At 42.1% G+C, this 17846-nt stretch overlaps 1 protein-coding gene across 1 annotated transcript in view; it reads left to right on the top strand.

The window, feature by feature from the left end:
* The window catches only part of SWAP70 (switching B cell complex subunit SWAP70), a 97808-nt gene that overhangs the window by 14333 nt on the left and 65629 nt on the right, over positions 1-17846 (top strand). The window contains exon 2 of the mRNA XM_066365934.1: positions 16965-17105. Within this exon, the coding sequence (XP_066222031.1) occupies positions 16965-17105 (141 nt within the window). The remainder of the gene's footprint in view (positions 1-16964; positions 17106-17846) is intronic.

The raw sequence follows: 17846 nt of genomic DNA, 5'->3' as shown, positions 1-17846 counted from the left end.
GTAGATAGAACTAGATTGGAATTCTGAGGTTCTTTACCTGGGTGACTTCGGGGTATTTTTTTTGCTTCTTGTGTTTTAAGATTATCTGTTAGATGGGAATGGAAGACATTTAACAACATGCATGCTTGTATAAGTGGAACTCACAGCCTTCATGTGTGACAACAGAATATTTACTGGCCATCTGTTTTCCCATCAAACAATAATGTTGAAGAAAACGGATCTATAAAACATGAATTTGAAGGTGTAAAGCTACTGAGAACCTTTTGTTAGGGACTCTGGGGAAGAGGTAAATATATACCCTTACCTTTAGGAGTGTGTGGTTTAGTTAAGAATGATAATACATGAAATGACTCCAATAAGAAGCAAGTTCTAGAGAATGTAGAAAATGAGTGCAGAGAACACGCTAGCCCATTAGCCACGTTTGGCTATTAAGCATTGAAAAGTGGCTAGGCTGAATTGAGATAGTGCTATAAATATAAAGTACACACTGGATTTTAGAGACATTTATTTATTTATTGAGTTTGGAGTAAGTTTATTAAAGCTGGGGACAGTGGAACAAGGAAGGGCCTAGAGCAGAAGCAGCAACAGGGAAGAGCCCAGGCCGGGCTGTCTGGCTCTCTAGAAACCTACGGGAAAGAATGAGCCTGCACTGGGAAGTCAGAGAAAAGCGGCCTTGGAGACAGGTTCAGGGGGTTGGCCTGGTATGAGCTGCTGCTGCCCGCTGCTCCCCTGGTTGCTAGTCACGTGGGGTCCCCTAGCGTTTAGGAGATTCACATCTTTAGGGGAAGCAGAGGGGAAGAGAGGGGAGAAAGGCGGGGTGCATGCTCCCAGGAGGGAGAGTACCTACTGACTTTTAGTACAGAAAAGAATGTAAGAAATCTATTCAGTAATTTAAAAATATTGATTACATGTTGAAGTTGTAATATTTTGGATATATATATATATTTTTTTATTTTTTAAATGTTTATTTTATTGATTTTAGAGAGAGAGGAAGGACGCATGGGCAAGAGAGAAATAGAACATTGATCTGTTTCTGTACATGTCCTGACCGGGAATCGAACCGGCAACCTCTGTGCTTCAGGATGATGCTCCAGTCAGCTGAGCTATCCAGCCAGGGCTGGATATACATTATTAAAATTAATTTTTCCTGTTTCCTTTTTAAAAATGTGGCTGTTTAAAAAATTTAATTTCATATGTGGTTTGCATTATATTTCTATATAATGCAATATACAGAGTTGCTATAGAAGTTCAAAGGAAGTAGAGAAAGAAATGCAGGCAGCTGTAGACAAAGAAAGTTTCGTGGAAGAGATAGAACATCAGCTGTTTCCGGAGGGAACGGGACAGATCTCTGGTCTGGTATAGTCACGGAAAGATGGCAGTATGGTGGTGTCTTTGTGGATAAGAGCAAGAGCCAGACCTGGAGTGTCTGTAAGCAGTAAGGAAACACTGCAGGTATAGAATGTTTGTTTTGAGGCGTAGTGGAAAATTAGGACTTAAAGAGAGCTAGAGTTACCTTTTACATGTTTTTGTTCTTGTACAGACTAGATGGTTAATATATATTTGCTGACTGACTGTGTTAGAATGAGTAGTTCAGAACTGATCCGGTAAAGAGGGGAAGTTAATACAACTTTTGGGTAGATATATGACAAAAGTAGAGTTTTGAGATTATTTTGGTGATGCGGGTGTGATGATTAGAGACGAAAAGCTGGAGGTAGGGAGACCAGCTGGGGGGCTGCGAGGAAAGCTGAAGAGTATGTTGATGAGTGCTGGACTGGGATGGTGGCAGTGGGACTCAGAACAGGTGTTCTTTCTACCCTTATAGAGCTTGAAGTCTTTTGAGTGATACAGACCAGCAAACTAGTGAGATAAAGAAAGTACACAGTGCTGGGGAACGCGGAGGAAGGGGACCTACCTAATTTGCGGTGAGGATTAGAGGAGTTAGCTCAGAGAATGCTTCTAGAAGAGACATCTGTCACTGACCTTAAGGGATGTGTGAAACTGCTCTGTAAGAGCATTTATGATGAAAGAGTTGGAAAGTAAATCTTTTGGAGGAACAGAAAGAAAGCATCAGGAGAGAGAGCCCTGGTTGGAGAGTCAGGAGATGTGAGTGACTAGAGGAAGTCATTTCTCCATGCTGAGCTCCAGTTTCCTCATTGATAAAATGTGGATAGAGCAGCGGTTCTCAACCTGTGGGTCGTGACCCCGGCGGGGGTCCAACGACCAAAACACCGGGGTCGCCAAAAGCCATCGGAAATGTATTGTATAATAAATATGTATTTTCCGATGGCTTTAGGTGACCCCGGTGTTTTGGTCGTTCGACCCCCGCCGGGGTCGCGACCCACAGGTTGAGAACCGCTGGGATAGAGCATGAGATCTTCAAGGTTTAGGCTTCTAATTTAAACTTGTTTAGGTTGGTGTGTTTACCATGGTCGTATCCTGGTGAGTAGTTGCTCTTCAGCAACTCGTTGCTAGGGCTTCAGGAGGGAGAATGAAACCTGCCACTGTGGGCCGGGAAAGGAGCTGGTGTGGGGGTGGGGGGAGGGGGGAGGGATGACTTAGATCTGGAAATGAGACAAACTAGAAGTAAAAGAAGTACAAGAAGAGGAGAGTCCATAGTTTTGTGGTTAAGGGAATGGTGGTACCAAAGTCAGAGTCAGGTGGGAAACCCGTTTTGGGGAGAAAGGTGATGAGTTCTTGTTTGAGTTTTGTGGATGTGAAGCAAATTTAGCATAGAAATCTCTTATATAAGTGATATAAACCAGAGCTCAGTTGATTGGTTAAAACCAGAAAGATTTCTGGAAGTCATTAGAATAGAAGTGACTTAACATTGTCAGAATAAAAGCACATTTTTAAAGAAGAGAATAAGGAGAAAGAACTCAGAGCTCGAAAATTAAGCTTTGGGAAATGTCCAGACTGGGAGGATGAGGAGTGAGGGAGGTGGCCCCATAAAGGCACCTTGGTAGAGAAGGAGGGGAACTAAGAAATAGTGTGCCGTGGGACCAAAAATATGCTAAGGCGAGGGGATGATCCAGGTTGTGAAGTGCTGGAGACTTGGGTGCTCCAGGAAGCAGGTGCTGAGACAGTGTTGGGGGTACCAAAGGGTGACTGGGGAGAAATACCTATGGAAAAAAAGAGGGAGGAAGCAGGAGTGGAAAAAGCTGTCACACCACAATATGAACTTGACAGAAGTGGGAGCACTGGAACAAAGATGGCCTGTTAGAGGACTCCCATGCTGGGGAGAGGTGATACCATCACTTTGCTCAGTCACTGGCTGAGGTGGACCCTGAAGATGCTACTAGCTACCCCGCAGTCCTGGTAGCGGAGCTGAAGTTCCTTTCGTGAGAAGGGATCTGAGTGGTTCATCTCTGTGTCTGTCACAGAAGCCTTTTGAAAAAGCAGTTTCACAAGATTGATAGGACTAGAAGCCGTATTATAGGGACCATAAGGGGGACAGAGTGGTCAGAAGATGGGGTAGTTGAGGTAACCTCAGAATTGTGATCTTTGTCATTACCTTGAGTGTACACTATGGATGTCTTCAGAGAAGAGTATGCTACTAAACTGAACTACGTAATTTCTCTATTATAGAGTTGTCTCTCACTTTGAAATTTTTTTTGTGTGTGTGACAGAGACAGAGAGAGACAGAGAGGGACAGATAGGGACAGACAGACAGGAAGGAAGAGAGATGAGAAGCATCAGTTCTTCATTGCGGCACCTTAGTTGTTCATTGATTGCTTTTTCATATGTGCCTTGACGAGGGGGGGGGGGAGGCTACAGCAGAGCGAGTGACCCCTTGCTCAAGCCAGCGACCTTGGGTTCAAGCTCAAACCAGATGAAGCTGTGCTCAAACCAGATGAGCCTGCGTTCAAACTGGTGACCTTGGGGTTTCGAAACTGAGTCTTCTGCATCCCAGTCCGACGCTCTATCTACTGTGCTACCACCTGGCCAGGCTCACTTTTTAATTAAAAAAGTTATTTATTCATTTAAGAGAGGGGAGAGAGAGAAAAGGGGAGAGGAGCAGGAAGCATCAACTTCCATATGTGCCTTGGCCAGGCAAGCCCAGGGTTTTGAACCGCAACCTCAGTGTCCAGGTTGATGCTTTATCCACTGTGCCACAACAGGTCAGGTTACTTGTTAATTCTTTAATTGGAGATTTTTATTTGTTTAATTATTATTTTTTTAAACATTTTTTTTTTAAAGATTTTATTTATTTATTTTAGAGAAGGGGGGAGAGAGGGAGGGGAGGAGCAGGAAGCTTCAACTCCCATATGTGCCTTGACTAGGCAAGCCCAGGGTTTCGAACCGGCGACCTCAGCGTTCCAGGTCGACGCTTTATCCACTGCGCTACTACAGGTCAGGCCTGTTTAATTATTTTTTTAAAAAAATTAAGTGAGAGGTGGTGAGGCAGAGATAGCATCGGGGGATATTCATGTACCCCGATGAATATCCACCTGGCAAGCCCCCTACTGGGCAATGCTCTGCCCATCTGAAGCTGCTGCTTTGCTGCTTGGCAACCGAGATATTTTAGTGCCTGAGGTGAGGCCATGGAGCCATCCTCAGCATCCGGGGCCAACTTGTTCAAACCGTTTGAGCCATGGCTGTGGGAGGAGAAGAGAGGGGACTGGGGGGGGGGGGAGAGAGAGAAGTAGATGGTCGCTTCTCCCGTGTGTCCCGACTGGGAATCCAACCCGACACTTCCATATACCGGGCCGATGCTCTACTGCTGGGGCCAAGATACTGTTTTTTAATCTAAAAATAATCTAAATTAGAGATTCCAATTAAACAAAAATTCTTTCTGGAAAGAATATACAGGTAATATAGTGAAAAGACCCAGATCTAGATAAAGATGATGGAAAAGAAAAAGAAGATTCTTAAATGGGAATTGCTTAGCAAATGTTTGTTAAATATCAGGTACTCTCTCATCAGGCTTTGGTATTGCACAGATGAGTAAAATACAGACCCTCTCTTTAAGCAGGAGAGAGACACAGAAGCTTCTACAAATTATTGATTGATTGATTGATTGATTGGAGAGAGACAGACAAGAAGGGAGAGATGAGAAGCATCAACTCATAGTTGTGGTACTTTAGTTGTTCATTGATTGCTTCTCATATGTGCCTTGAGGAGGAAGGGTTCTAGTCGAGCCAGTGACCCCTTGCTCAAGCCAGAGACCTTGGGCTCAGGCCAGGGACCTTTGGGCTCAAGCCAGCAACCATGGGATCATGTCGATGAACCAGTGCTCAACCTCGGTGTCCCAGGTTGACACTCTATCCTGTGCACCACCACCAGTAAGGTGGTTTACCTCCCCAAGAAAGATATTTGGGAGGCTGGAATCTAAGGACGCTGTCTCAGATGGGAGATTTTGTTGCCTATAGGGTGGTTTTTTTCAAGAGGCATAGTAAAGCATATAGTTCTTTGTGGATGACTCAAGTGAGTTAATTTCATCAACTGTATAGTCCTACAATGATCTTTTAAAAATATTTTTATTAAAAAGTTTTTTTTAATTCAGTGAGAAGAGGTGAGGCAGAGACAGACTTCTGCATGCACCCCAACCAGCCCTACTAGGGGCTGATGCTCTGCCCATCTGGGGTGTTGCTCCATTGCTCAGCAACCGAGCTCTTCTCAGCACCTGAGGTAAGGCCATGGAGCCATCCTCAGTGCCTGGAGCCAACTTGCTCCAATCAAGCCATGGCTGCAGCAGGGGAAGGGGGGGGGGGGAGGAGAGAGAGAGAGAGAGAGAGAGAGAAAGAGAGAGAGAGAAAGAGAAGTGAGAGGGGGAGGGGTGGAGAAAAAGATGAGCATTTCTCCTGTGTGCCCTTACTGGGAATCTGGGACATCCACATGCTGGGCCAATGCTCTGCCACTAAGCCAACCGGCCAGGGCTCAATAATCTCTTTATATTATAATTTTATTTGTGCTTTCTAGCTGGAACCCCTAGACATATTCAAAATTTTTCATAAATATAAAAGCTTTTCCATTTTTTCTGATTATAAAGATAATACCTAGACTGTTCAAACAACATGTTAAAATACAGAGGTAAAGGGGCCCTGGCATGTTAGCTCAGTTGGTTAGAGCATCAACCCCCAACACCTCAAGGTTGTGGGTAAGCAACCAGTGAGTGCACCACTGAGTGAACAACAAATGAATGCTTCTATCTCTCTCTCCTCCTTTTCTGTCTCTATACAATCAATCAGTAAAAATAAAATATAGAGGCAAAGGTAAAAGCCCCAAAGTTCTACCATCAAAGGCAGATGCAATTAACTTTTCAGTGAATATCTTTCCAACATCTCTCTTTCTCTCTTCCCCCCTTTCTCTCTTCCTCTATTTCCATTTCCCCTACAGGCACACACATGCATATATACATGCATATATATCCTTTTATCTAAATAGGATCATATTTCAGATGCCTTGGTACCTTTTACCATCTTAAACATTTTTAATAAAATTTTTGATTAAATTTATTGGGGTAACTGGTTAATAACAGAAGTTTCAGGTGTCCTACTATATAATACAACATCTGTGTACCGCATACATTGTGTGCTCACTGCACAAAGTCCGGTCTTCTTCCGTCATCATATATTTGATTCCTTTTACCTTCTTCCTCCTCCCCTCCTCCCCTTTGGTAATCACCATTATGTTGTCTGTGGCTATGAATTTGTTTTGTTTATTTGTTACTTGTTATTTTACACCCCATATGGTTCTTGTCTTTTTCTTTTTTTTTTTTTTTTTTTCATTTTTCTGAAGCTGGAAACAGGGAGAGACAGTCAGACAGACTCCCGCATGCTCCCGACCGGGATCCACCCGGCACGCCCACCAGGGGCGATGCTCTGCCCACCAGGGGGCGATGCTCTGCCCATCCTGGGCGTCGCCATGTTGCGACCAGAGCCACTCTAGCGCCTGGGGCAGAGGCCACAGAGCCATCCCCAGCGCCCGGGCCATCTTTGCTCCAATGGAGCCTTGGCTGCGGGAGGGGAAGAGAGAGACAGAGAGGAAAGTGCGGCGGAGGGGTGGAGAAGCAAATAGGCGCTTCTCCTGTGTGCCCTGGCCGGGAATCGAACCCGGGTCCTCCGCACGCTAGGCTGACGCTCTACCGCTGAGCCAACCGGCCAGGGCCTAAATGGTTCTTGTCTTTTTCAATCTGACATATTTCATCTTGAATGATACTCTCAAGAGCCAGTCATGTTTTGCAAATGGCAATATTATTTATTTTATTTTATTTTATTTATTTATTTTTTCAGAGACAGAGAGAGAGTCAGAGAAAGGGATAGAGAGGGACAGACAGACAGGAATGGAGAGATGAGAAGCAGTCTATTATCAGTTTCTCATTGCGCATTGCGACACCTTAGTTGTTCATTGATTGGTCTCTCATATGTGCCTTGACTGCGGGCCTTCAGCAGACCGAGTGACCCCTTGCTGGAGCCAGCGACCTTGGGTCCAAGCTGGTGAACTTTTTGCTCAAACCAGATGAGCCCACGCTCAAGCTGGGGACCTCGAGGTCTCGAACCACCGCCTGGTCAGGCAATATTTTATTATTTTTATGGCTGAGTAGTATTCCTTTGTATATATGTATGACATCTACTTTATCCAGTCATTGGTCAAAGGACACTTAGGTTATTCCCATGTCTTGGCTACTGTGAATAATGCTGCAGTAAATATAGGGATACATATCTTTACAAATAAGCGTTTTCAAATTTTTGAGTGGATACCTAGGAGAGAAGTTGCTGGGTCATATTGTAGCTCTGTTTTTTATTTTTTGAGGAACCTCCATACTGTTTTCCATAGTGGCTGCACCAATTTACATTCCCACTAGGGGGTGATGCTCTGCCCACCTGCGGCCATCGCTCCATTGCAAATGGAGCCTTTTTTTTTTTTTTTAGTGCTTGAGGCAGAGGCCATGGAGCCACCCTCAGCTCTGGAGGTCAACTTGCTTGAGCCAATCCAGTCATGGCTGTGGGAGTGGAAGAGAGAGAGAGAGAGAGAGAGAGAGAGAGAAGGGGGAGGGGTGGAGAAGCAGATGGGTGCTTCTCCTGTGTGCCCTGACCGGGAATCAAAACCAGGACATCCTCACGCCTGGCTGATGCTCTACCACAGAGCCAACCCACCAGGGCCAGACACCATTCTTTATAATGGCTATAAATTAGTTCACTGTGTTGATGCATCATGCTTTATTTAACCACTTTCTTACAGATATTTGAGATGTTTTCAGCCAGGGATGCTGCTAAACATCCTACAATGCATAGGACACCTCCTCCTGCTTCTCAAGCAAAGAATTATCTGGCCTAAAATGTCAGCAGTGTTGGAGGAAACCGGCTCTATACCTTCTCTAGTGTTTGTTTGGGTGTTAGGAATCTTGACTCCACTCTGTGTGCTCAAACACCAGGCAAAGAGTAATAGCTCTTTTAGTTTGCATTATTTTGATTACTAGTGAGGTTAAATATCTTTTCTTATGTTTATTAGTCATTAGTTTCTTTTGTGAATTTTCTATTTATGACCATTGTCCATTTTTTTTTCATTAGATGATCATCTTTTACTTAATAATTTCCAAGGGTAGTTTGAATATTGGAGCCATTAGACTTTATTGTTTATGGTGTCTCATTTAAAGGGAAATTTAAAAAATATAAAAATAAAGAGGAATTAAAAATTTTTTATGTGGTCAAATTTGCCAATATTTTCTGTTTGATTTTTGAAGAGGGCTAAGTTAATGAATTATCCAAAATAACTTATTAAAGGTGGTTCATTCAGAATGTAATCAATCCAATGGCATCTGCTGTAGTTTAGTGGCATATATTCTGTGGACAACATCACAATAGATGCTTTTAAGTTAGATTTCCTTCCTTAATCTGTCCTTAAGTGTTATGATCCTACCGAATTCTTCCTTAGCCCTATGCTAGTCACTGTGAAGGGAATGGAAGAAAAATATTAGGCAGTGTTTCCGCCCTCACTGGGCTACAGTTATAGATATTTGAGATACTGAAATAATTCATTTAATGAAATAGCATATGAAATAATTCATTTAAATGCTGAATAGAAATTCAGTAGTCCGGGGATGGGGTGGGGGTGGGGGCAGTGAAGGATTCCTAGAGTTGATGAAGAATGACCCAGTCTTGAAGGATATGACTAGGCAGAAGGGAATGTTTCTAGCACAGGAAGTCATTGTGGGACAGGCAGTTTAGGAGACCTGGGTTCTCATCCCTATTTTGGCACTAATCACTGTGTGATTTAGGCTAAGTCTCAGGCCTCAGTCTTTTTATCTATGAAATAAGGAATAGCAGTAGACTATTTCCTAAGATTGTTGTCCTTATTAAGGTATTACAGTTTTACTGTTTACTGAGAATTTTGGGAAATAATTTGTTCGGCATTTATTGAAAGCCTGCATTCCAGGTAGCATGTTCAATGCTGTGGGAATGCAAAGATGGGTAGGATGTGGGCCTTTCTTTCAGAAATTTACAATCTTACGGGAAAGAAAAATAATGAGTGGTAGTATAAAATAAGAATATGTGCGAAACACAGTGTTTGGGTGGTGGAGGCTTTAGAAAGGGATGGCACTTATGTTAGGTAGGGGTGGTTTGAAGGGAGGAACTGAAGGGGAAGGGGTGGTACAGGGTTTGTTTGGGGTAAGTTAGTAAACTTGTTTGGCTGAATTTGTACAGTTGGTGCTGAGGTAGGAAAAAAATAAGGCTAGAAAGGTAAAGGAGGGCTAGCTTGTTGAGTGAGTTAAATATGGAGCTCAGATTCTCACTTGGGTCACTGAAAAGGGACCAGGCCTAGGTGGTCTGTCCCGGCATGGTCTGGAATGAGTGGGTTCTTGACTTCATGCAGGAAAGATTTTATGACAGGAGTCCAGGTGATTTTGAGAGTATGTTTGTTAATGCTGGGGACAGTGACGGGGATTAAGCTAGGAGAGGCAAGATCATAGCAACAGGAGTGGGCCTGGGTGGAGCTGCCTTGGCTCTTTGGGGGACTTGAGGAAGAGTTGAGCCTTGGCGAGGCTGTCTTGTCTCTTTAGAAAGAAAGTGACAGAGACAGAAGTGAACCAAGTGGGCTGCGTGGACGCAGGAAACAAGTTACAGAGGCAAAGGAGGGCCTTTGGAGACAGGTCCAGGGGGTTAGCCTGGGACAAATTGCTGCTGCCCACTGCTCCCCTGGTTGCTCGTCTCCTGGGAACCTTTAGAGCTTGAGAGAAAGAAAACAGAGATACATGCCTGAAAAAAGAAGGGGGGGGCGGGTAGAAGAGAGGGAACAGTTGTGAGTGCGCTAAAGGAAGAGGGCATATTGGATTCTTTGTCTTAAGGGATTTAAACTGTTTCTAAAGGTGGGGAATTTTAGAGGAGGTCTCGATCAGAGTATTCATCAGCTCTCCAAGTGTGTCCTTTGATTTACTGATACATCAAAATGAGCTTATAGAGAGATCTGGGTCATTTTCTGGTCAGTTTCACCTTCAAAGAATGTCATTGGAGAGGGACTGGGACCAGGACAGAGGTTTTTCCTAGGCATGATCTGGAATGTGTAAACCATTTGCTCTAAAATGTCTTTGGTTATGGGAAGGTAAGACCTTGCACTTTATTATGTGGCTGTAAATTGCTCAGCCTTGTTTAGCTATCGGTCTCAGTTTCCCCATTCCACTTGCCAAGGAATTTTCCTAGCTTCTTACTAACTGGCCTCACTTAGTTTTTCCTTCTGTAGACTTTTGATAAATTTTAGACAAAAAGATAATATGATATAAGCAGCAATTCAAGATTAATTTAGTAAAAGTGTCTAGGATGGTGATAGATTGCATTCTCACCGCAAATAGGTTTTTTTTTTTTGCTTGAATGATGACTTGGAGATTTTCGAGGCTGAATCTAATAAAGATTCCAGGGTAGGGCAAAAGTACAATAGATTTACAGTTGTTTGTATGGAAAATAATACAATAGTTAATAATAATGCAAGAATAAACTCTGTGTTTCGCGTACTCACAACTGTAAACCTACTTTTGCTCCACCCTGTATTTAAGAGAAAGCAAGAGGAGTGACAAGCAGGATGAAGGATATTGTCAGGAAAGGGAAAATGACTCCCTGGTCTGAGGGGCTGGACTTCTATTAAGACAATGCTCCTGAGGCAGGGCATAGCACTCATAGGAAACTGGTCATTCTGGTTCATTGTTAGGAAGAGTTTTCTGGTAATTTGCCATTAGCTTGAAATTTTATAAATCAAAAAAGAATTTTCATGTTTTAAAAAAAGATTGCCCATTATGAATTATAATTCTATAATTGTGTCCGTTCAGATAAGCTTGTTGGAACAGAGATCTCCACCCCCCCACCCCCCCCTTCTTTCAGTGTTGAATTTTGCCCATTACGCACATCCTGTAAAGGGAAACCGTGTGACTAGGGGGCACGTTTCAGAGAACCTTTCTAATCTTTACATCTTTGGGAGGGAAGAGGGTAAACATTGTGCACTCCTGTGTGTTAAAGCACTGGTTAGTCGTTCATCATCCTTGATTTCATTTTCATGATAGTTGGAACCAAATGCTTAAAAAAGCGTAAACGGCAAACCACCAAACAGGAACAGACCACACAAGCAGGACTCACATAGTTAATTAGTCATCTCTTGTCAGCAGAAGCCCTGCAGCCATAGTAGACAGCTGTGATGGAGCTAGAGAGATGAGTTTCTGAAATGGTTTTAAATCTTTTATTGTAGTAACAATAGTTTATTTTTCAGATCAGGGGAATGAGAGCAAAGGTGCTTAGCAATCATGTGGGTGCTACAAGTGGCCTTTGGAGGAGTAGGTATTTGCAATGGGATATACTCAGCTTTTTCAGAAAACTTGCAGACAGCTGGAGTGATTCGGGATAGTCTTTTCACAAATCAAGAGTGTGTAGTCCTCTTTTTCTCTTGATGGCTTTCCGGCTTTCTCAGCGGTTTCCCCCAAAGGTGGATGTTGGGAGATGGGGCCTCCCAGAGAGAGAATGGTCCCAGAGTTCTAGGCATATGTAGTTCTTCCCCACTGGATTTAACTTGGCTTTACTAAATAGCGCCAGCCGTCTTGTTAAGTGCTGGAGAACTGACGGGGTGGGGCTTGGGGACACACCAGTCCATCACTGCACTGTAGCAACAAGAAGCATGTGGCCCCAGAGTCACTTTTGTATAGGCAGGGCTTTCTCTCCAGAAAGCAAAGGAAGGTGACCCAGCATGGAGGTTTAGTCTAGTTTAGTCTAGTTCTAGTACCAGTTTCGCAACACATAGAACTCCGATTTGGGACACATCTCCTAATCTCTGACGTCAGTCTTTTTATCTGTAGAATAGCAGCAGTACCTACTTTCCCGGGGTGAGACCAAGACCAAGTAATGGATGATGTGAGTCCACTCTAAGCATCATCAACTGCTTTTTAGGCTTATGGAGCATTTACTTCTTGTGACTAGTTTATATTCTAACTTTGGAGATTTTGGTTTCTTTATACATTATTTTTTATTTAAGAAAAATTTGAGATAATGTCCAGGCTTGAAAAAAATTGCTGATAAAAAAGTTTAAATACAAGAGGGAGATGGTGGTGAGGTGAGTAGAAGCAGGTGACGGGGGTATAAATGGTGATGGTAAAAAACTTGACTTGGGGTGGTGAACACACAGTCACTGTACAGATGTGTTATAGAATTGTACATCTGACACCTATATATAATACTTTCATTAACCAGTGTTACCTCGATATATCCAATTAAAAAAGAAAACACATCTTTTAAAAGTTTTAAGTATAGCACACAATATTTAACATTTTAGTGACAAAACCTTTTCAGTTACTACCTGTTATTCAGTTTATTTTGTTTGAAGACTTCCCTATTCTAGGCATTACTAACAATGAAAAAAGATGAATTTCTGATATAAATTATAGTTCTTTTGTTGAATTCATTAAATAAGTTTGGGTTGACAGTTAAGGATTAGGCTTTTAAAATTTTAGAGGCAAGCCTTACTCCTCATTTTGCAGTGAGTATATTGTCGGAGGTGGAATTAAGCAGGGCTTGTGGAGACAAAATACCTCGTCAAGGCAACTTTAATAACTTCTGCAGAAGGGCGTGCTGCTGCTATTGAATGCCAGCCAACAAGTGCGTGGGCAGAGGGCAAATTCTGTTTTTATCTCTAACTCAGGCGCGAGGATGCTGGGTCTTGCTCCATTGGCCGGAGTGTTGACTGTACATCTTATTTTTTCTTGATTAGCTAGTTTAAATGGCTGTGCCAAGGTGGAAGGGAGAGATGGGGATATCATTAACTAGGTAAGGGGGTTGGGGAATGGTTGGAAACAACCAGATGAGAAGGGGCTGGGGGATTGGTAAACAAGTTAGCCTTTTCTCATTCTGTTACCCTGTCAGAGGAATCCGAATGAAGGGGTTGGGAACTAGTTGAAGAAAAGAATGAGTTAAACATTTCCTTCATATACTGAGACTAAGTAGCAAATATTAAAATATCTAAAAAGAGAAAATGACATGCCACTGAACAGGAACAGACCACACGAGCAGGGCTGACACTCAGGTCTTCTCATATAGGGGCCTTGTTACTATAATGTACTGCCTCCCTCACAATTTGCTTAACTGAATAAAAGGTGGTTAAGAAAATGTTCACTGAATTCAGCTATCCCTGTATTTAACAAAAGTACTGTTTACCATATTTTTCGCTCCATAAGATGCACTCCCCCCCCCAAAAAAAAAAAATGGAGGGGAAAATGCCCGTGCATCTTATGGACCGAAAAATACGGTATTTTATTAAATATTTTAACACACTATTTGGTTCAGAATTATTTTTTTCTTATTTCCTCCTTAAAACGCTTGGTGTGTCTTATGGTCAGGTGTGTCTTATGGAGCGAAAAATACGGTAATTGTCCAAGGATGAAGTCTAAAGTTCAAATCTAAGTCTTTTTTAGTGGGATCAATCCATTGAACTACCTACCTACTAAAAATATAATGTTTCTTATTACTAGAATGTTGGACCAGGGATTATAAAACTTGACTCTACTTTCAGTTCTGATAAGTAACCTTAGTCAAGAAAAATAAATTTAATCTCTTAGAATTAGCACTCAGCAGTAATCAGATGACAAGGATGACAATATGGAGTCCTGGCCCCTGCCAGGACTTTAAGTTGGAGGGTCTGTGAAACCAAAAGAAAAAAGGGGTGGGCATGGGAGAGATTGGTATCTCCTTTTTGTATCCTGAGGATTTTGCATTAACTAACCACTTTTTCATAATATTCCCCTAATTGGAAAGCCTTCTAATTTTCCCAAAGCCCTTTTCCTAATCTAAGCTCTCCTTATTTTAAGACCCAGGTTACTTTTTACTTCCTCTATGAAGTCACTGGAGCGCACACAATTTCTCCTTTCTGAACTCGTGTGGCGCTTACATCTCCTTCGTCTGTTAATCATGTTACATTGCTGTAGAACATGCCTTCTCTTTATACCTGATCTCTAGGGAGTAGGTTAATGTAGAAGAGACTTTTTAAAATAGGTTGTATGTTTTTGAATAGGTTATTTTTTTTCCTCAAGACAATAAAAGAGGGAGGTATGGTGAAATGTCATCTTCTATCCCTGGTCTAAAATCAAACTAGTCTTTTCGTACTGAGTTTCTTTTATATCCCTAGAGTTTATTATTTTTTCTTCCTTTTTTTTTATGTAAAAGATGACACACAAATGTAGTCTTAGGTGTGTTGCTTTTTCCACCTAATTTATCTTGGAAATCTTTTCATACCACTACACAGTGACCTTCCTCATTGTTTTTAATGTTTATAGGTGGACCATAATTTAACCAGCAGTTGGGAATTTTTACTTGGGTAAAGTCCCAAATGATTTAAAAATTTGAATGACCTTTGAACCTCATCTAAGAAATGCTTTTTATTTATCTCAAACTTTTATCTCTTTGGTGTGTTGCAATTTTTAAGCACTTTACAATTCTTAAAATTCATCTCACAAAAACCTCTCTGGGAGTAGATAATTATACTCTATAGGTTTTTAAATCTTTATTTATTTATTTATTTTAGAAAGGAAAGGGGAGAGACAGACAGACAGAAGACAGACGGGCAGACAGACAAAAACATGGATCTGTTCCTGTATGTGTCCTGACTGGGTATTGAAACCACAACTTTCCTGTGTAGGGACGATGCTTCAACCAGTCCTGCTCTCTGGCCAGGACTACTCTACTTAATCGAGAAAGGAAATATCTGTTTCACATTTTGCTGCCTGTGGTGTAAGATTCTTCAATAAAAGCTCCACCATGCTCCTTTCCTGTGCTCTACTACCAATAGAGGGTTTGCTTGAGAAACACAGCCTGCTTTGTAGGGGCTGATAAAAGTCTTCATGACTTCATTTATAACCATTTGTGAATTTACTTCCTTTCCTTCACTTACTTCCTTAAAACCAGCAGAGCATGTAGAAAAGGATCTGCACAGAAACGAAGCTTTGAGAAACAAATGTAGAAAGAAGATATGCAAATGTTCTTTTTTTAGATTCATTTCTTTTTCAATCTTTTTTTCTTTTCTTTTTTTTTTCTTTTTTTTTATAGAGACAGAGAGAGAATCAGAGAGAGGGATAAACAGACAGGAATGGAGAGAGATGAGAAGCATCAATCATTAGTTTTTCATTGCGACACCTTAGTTGTACATTGATTGCTTTCTCATATGTGCCTTGACCGCGGGCCTTCAGCAGACCGAGTAACCCCTTGCTTGAGCCAGTGACCTTGGGTCCAAGCTGGTGAGCTTTTTTTGCTCAAGCCAGATGAGCCTGCACTCAAGCTGGCGACCTCGGGGTCTTGAACCTGGGCCCTCCGCATCCCAGTCCAACACTCTATCCACTGCGCCACCGCCTGGTCAGGCTTCTTTTTCAATCTTAAAAGATCTTAACTGATATATGATATGTTTATGCAGAAAAAGTGACTTGCTTAATAGAATTGAAAGTCTTCATTGAGATGAATGTGGCTCTTTAAGTGATTAAATAGGTAGGGCTGGGAAAAATAGGAGATATTTTAACATGGGATTTAACAACGTAACAAGAATCTCTGTTAAAGGAAGTGCAACCTTTGCTATGTTCTTTGACTTGTGAAGAAAACACAAATGAAATGGAAGGAATTCCAGTTTTATTTTAAAGTTTTCATTTAATGTGAAATGAGATTAGGACTGAGAGCCCAAACTGCGGATTCAACTACCTGAATATTAAAGTGTATACTTAGCTTATCACCAAGGCAAGTAACCCTTTATAGATAGCCTTTATATGTGGAATGCAAATTTTTTACGAAATATTTCAACCATTTTAGCAACTGAGATGTTTTTGCTATTGATTTTTTCCCGTTTTTTTTAACCTGGGCCCTTGAGATCTTTCTCTCTTTACATTTACATTTTTATATACGAATGCTGAAAACAGCGTACCATCCTAGATTTTTAGAGATGTTTAGACACTTAGAGATTACCAGTTAATATCTGTTATATTTGTATATTAACTTGGCCCTTTCTATTGAACAAATGGGAACAGTGAAGCCCAGAGCGGTATGTGCGTGGCCCCGGGTCAGCCGCCTCGTCCGGAACCCCTGGAACCCCTGGCCGCAGCTGCCTGTCAGCAGGAGGTCTTCCTCTTCCAGCTCTCATTCACTGACGCTGCACTGCTTGGGGAGAAGTTTAGTTCTGAACACATTCTCTTGCTCTTTCTCCCTTTCTTCTTTCTAATGTGAGACAATTAATCAAAGACTACAAGTATTATGGTCATAGATCTTGCATAGAGCCTGGCTCCATATAGGCCTGGAAGAGAGACCTGTTTGAAGTGAACCAAGCCTGGGGAGGGAATGAGAGACACTCCTGGGTAACAAGTGGGGAGCTGGCAGCTGAGCAGTACTCACCCCGTGTTTCGGTATTTGCTAGTTTCTTCTCCATCTTTCTTTCCCCCGGTCAGAGAGCATCCAGTTGTGTTCAGACAGTGAAGGTGACATATGCTGGTTGGTGGAGGCCTTTAAAAGACTTTGTTTCTCTCCTAGGTCCTTTCCCATAACCTGTGCACGGTGCTGAAGGTCCCGCATGACCCTGTTGCCCTTGAGGAGCACTTCAGGGATGATGATGAGGGGCCCGTCTCCAACCAGGGCTACATGCCATATTTAAACAAGTTCATTTTGGAAAAGGTATGATTCTGCCTAACCTCTCCTTGCTTACAGTGTTGTTTGATTTGCATGTTTCGGGTGGGCCCCAGAGCCCCCGGTTGGTGAGGCCACTAAGAAGTTCAGGTGTGGAGCATCAAGAGATAAGGCAGAAAGGAAGCAAGACTGAGAGACCTGTGATGCTGCTTATTTCTCCCTCTTCTCTGCTGTCTTCTACAACTTGATTTGATATTTTCCAACTTGGCTCATTTTTGGAGATAAGAACTGAATTTTGTATCATTCTATGCCTGTTTTCTCTTAGGACGCTTTTTTTCTTTTAAAATTCCTATTCCACATGTATGGAAACGATTGCTAGAGCGTGGGTAGGAGGGGTAAAATGAGAACACCAAAGGTGAGGTTGTCTTTACTGAATAGCCATTACACAGCAGAGTTTTCATCCTAGACCTTCAGAGTACTGTTTGGATGCTTCCTCTGTGGCATAAGTAAAGATGCTGTAAAAACCTATTATCTGTGTGGGAGCCAAATATAACCTATTGACATCTGCTGTCATGTTCAGTTCCTTCCTTGGTTTGGATAATTAAAAACTGACACATGAAAATGTTGAATTTAATGTACTTTTTAGAGAGAAAATTTTTATTTTATTTATTTTTCTGAAGTGAGAAGTGGGGAGGCAGAGACAGACTCCTACATGCACCCGACTGGGATCCACCTGGCAAGCCCACTAGTGAGCGATGCTCTGCCTATCTGCCGTTGCTCTGTTGCAAA

This window comes from Saccopteryx leptura, chromosome 1, assembly GCF_036850995.1.
Source record: "Saccopteryx leptura isolate mSacLep1 chromosome 1, mSacLep1_pri_phased_curated, whole genome shotgun sequence".
NCBI lineage: Eukaryota > Metazoa > Chordata > Mammalia > Chiroptera > Emballonuridae > Saccopteryx > Saccopteryx leptura.
The sequence above is the reverse complement of the archived record's forward strand: the minus strand, read 5'-3'. Positions and strand labels throughout refer to the sequence as shown.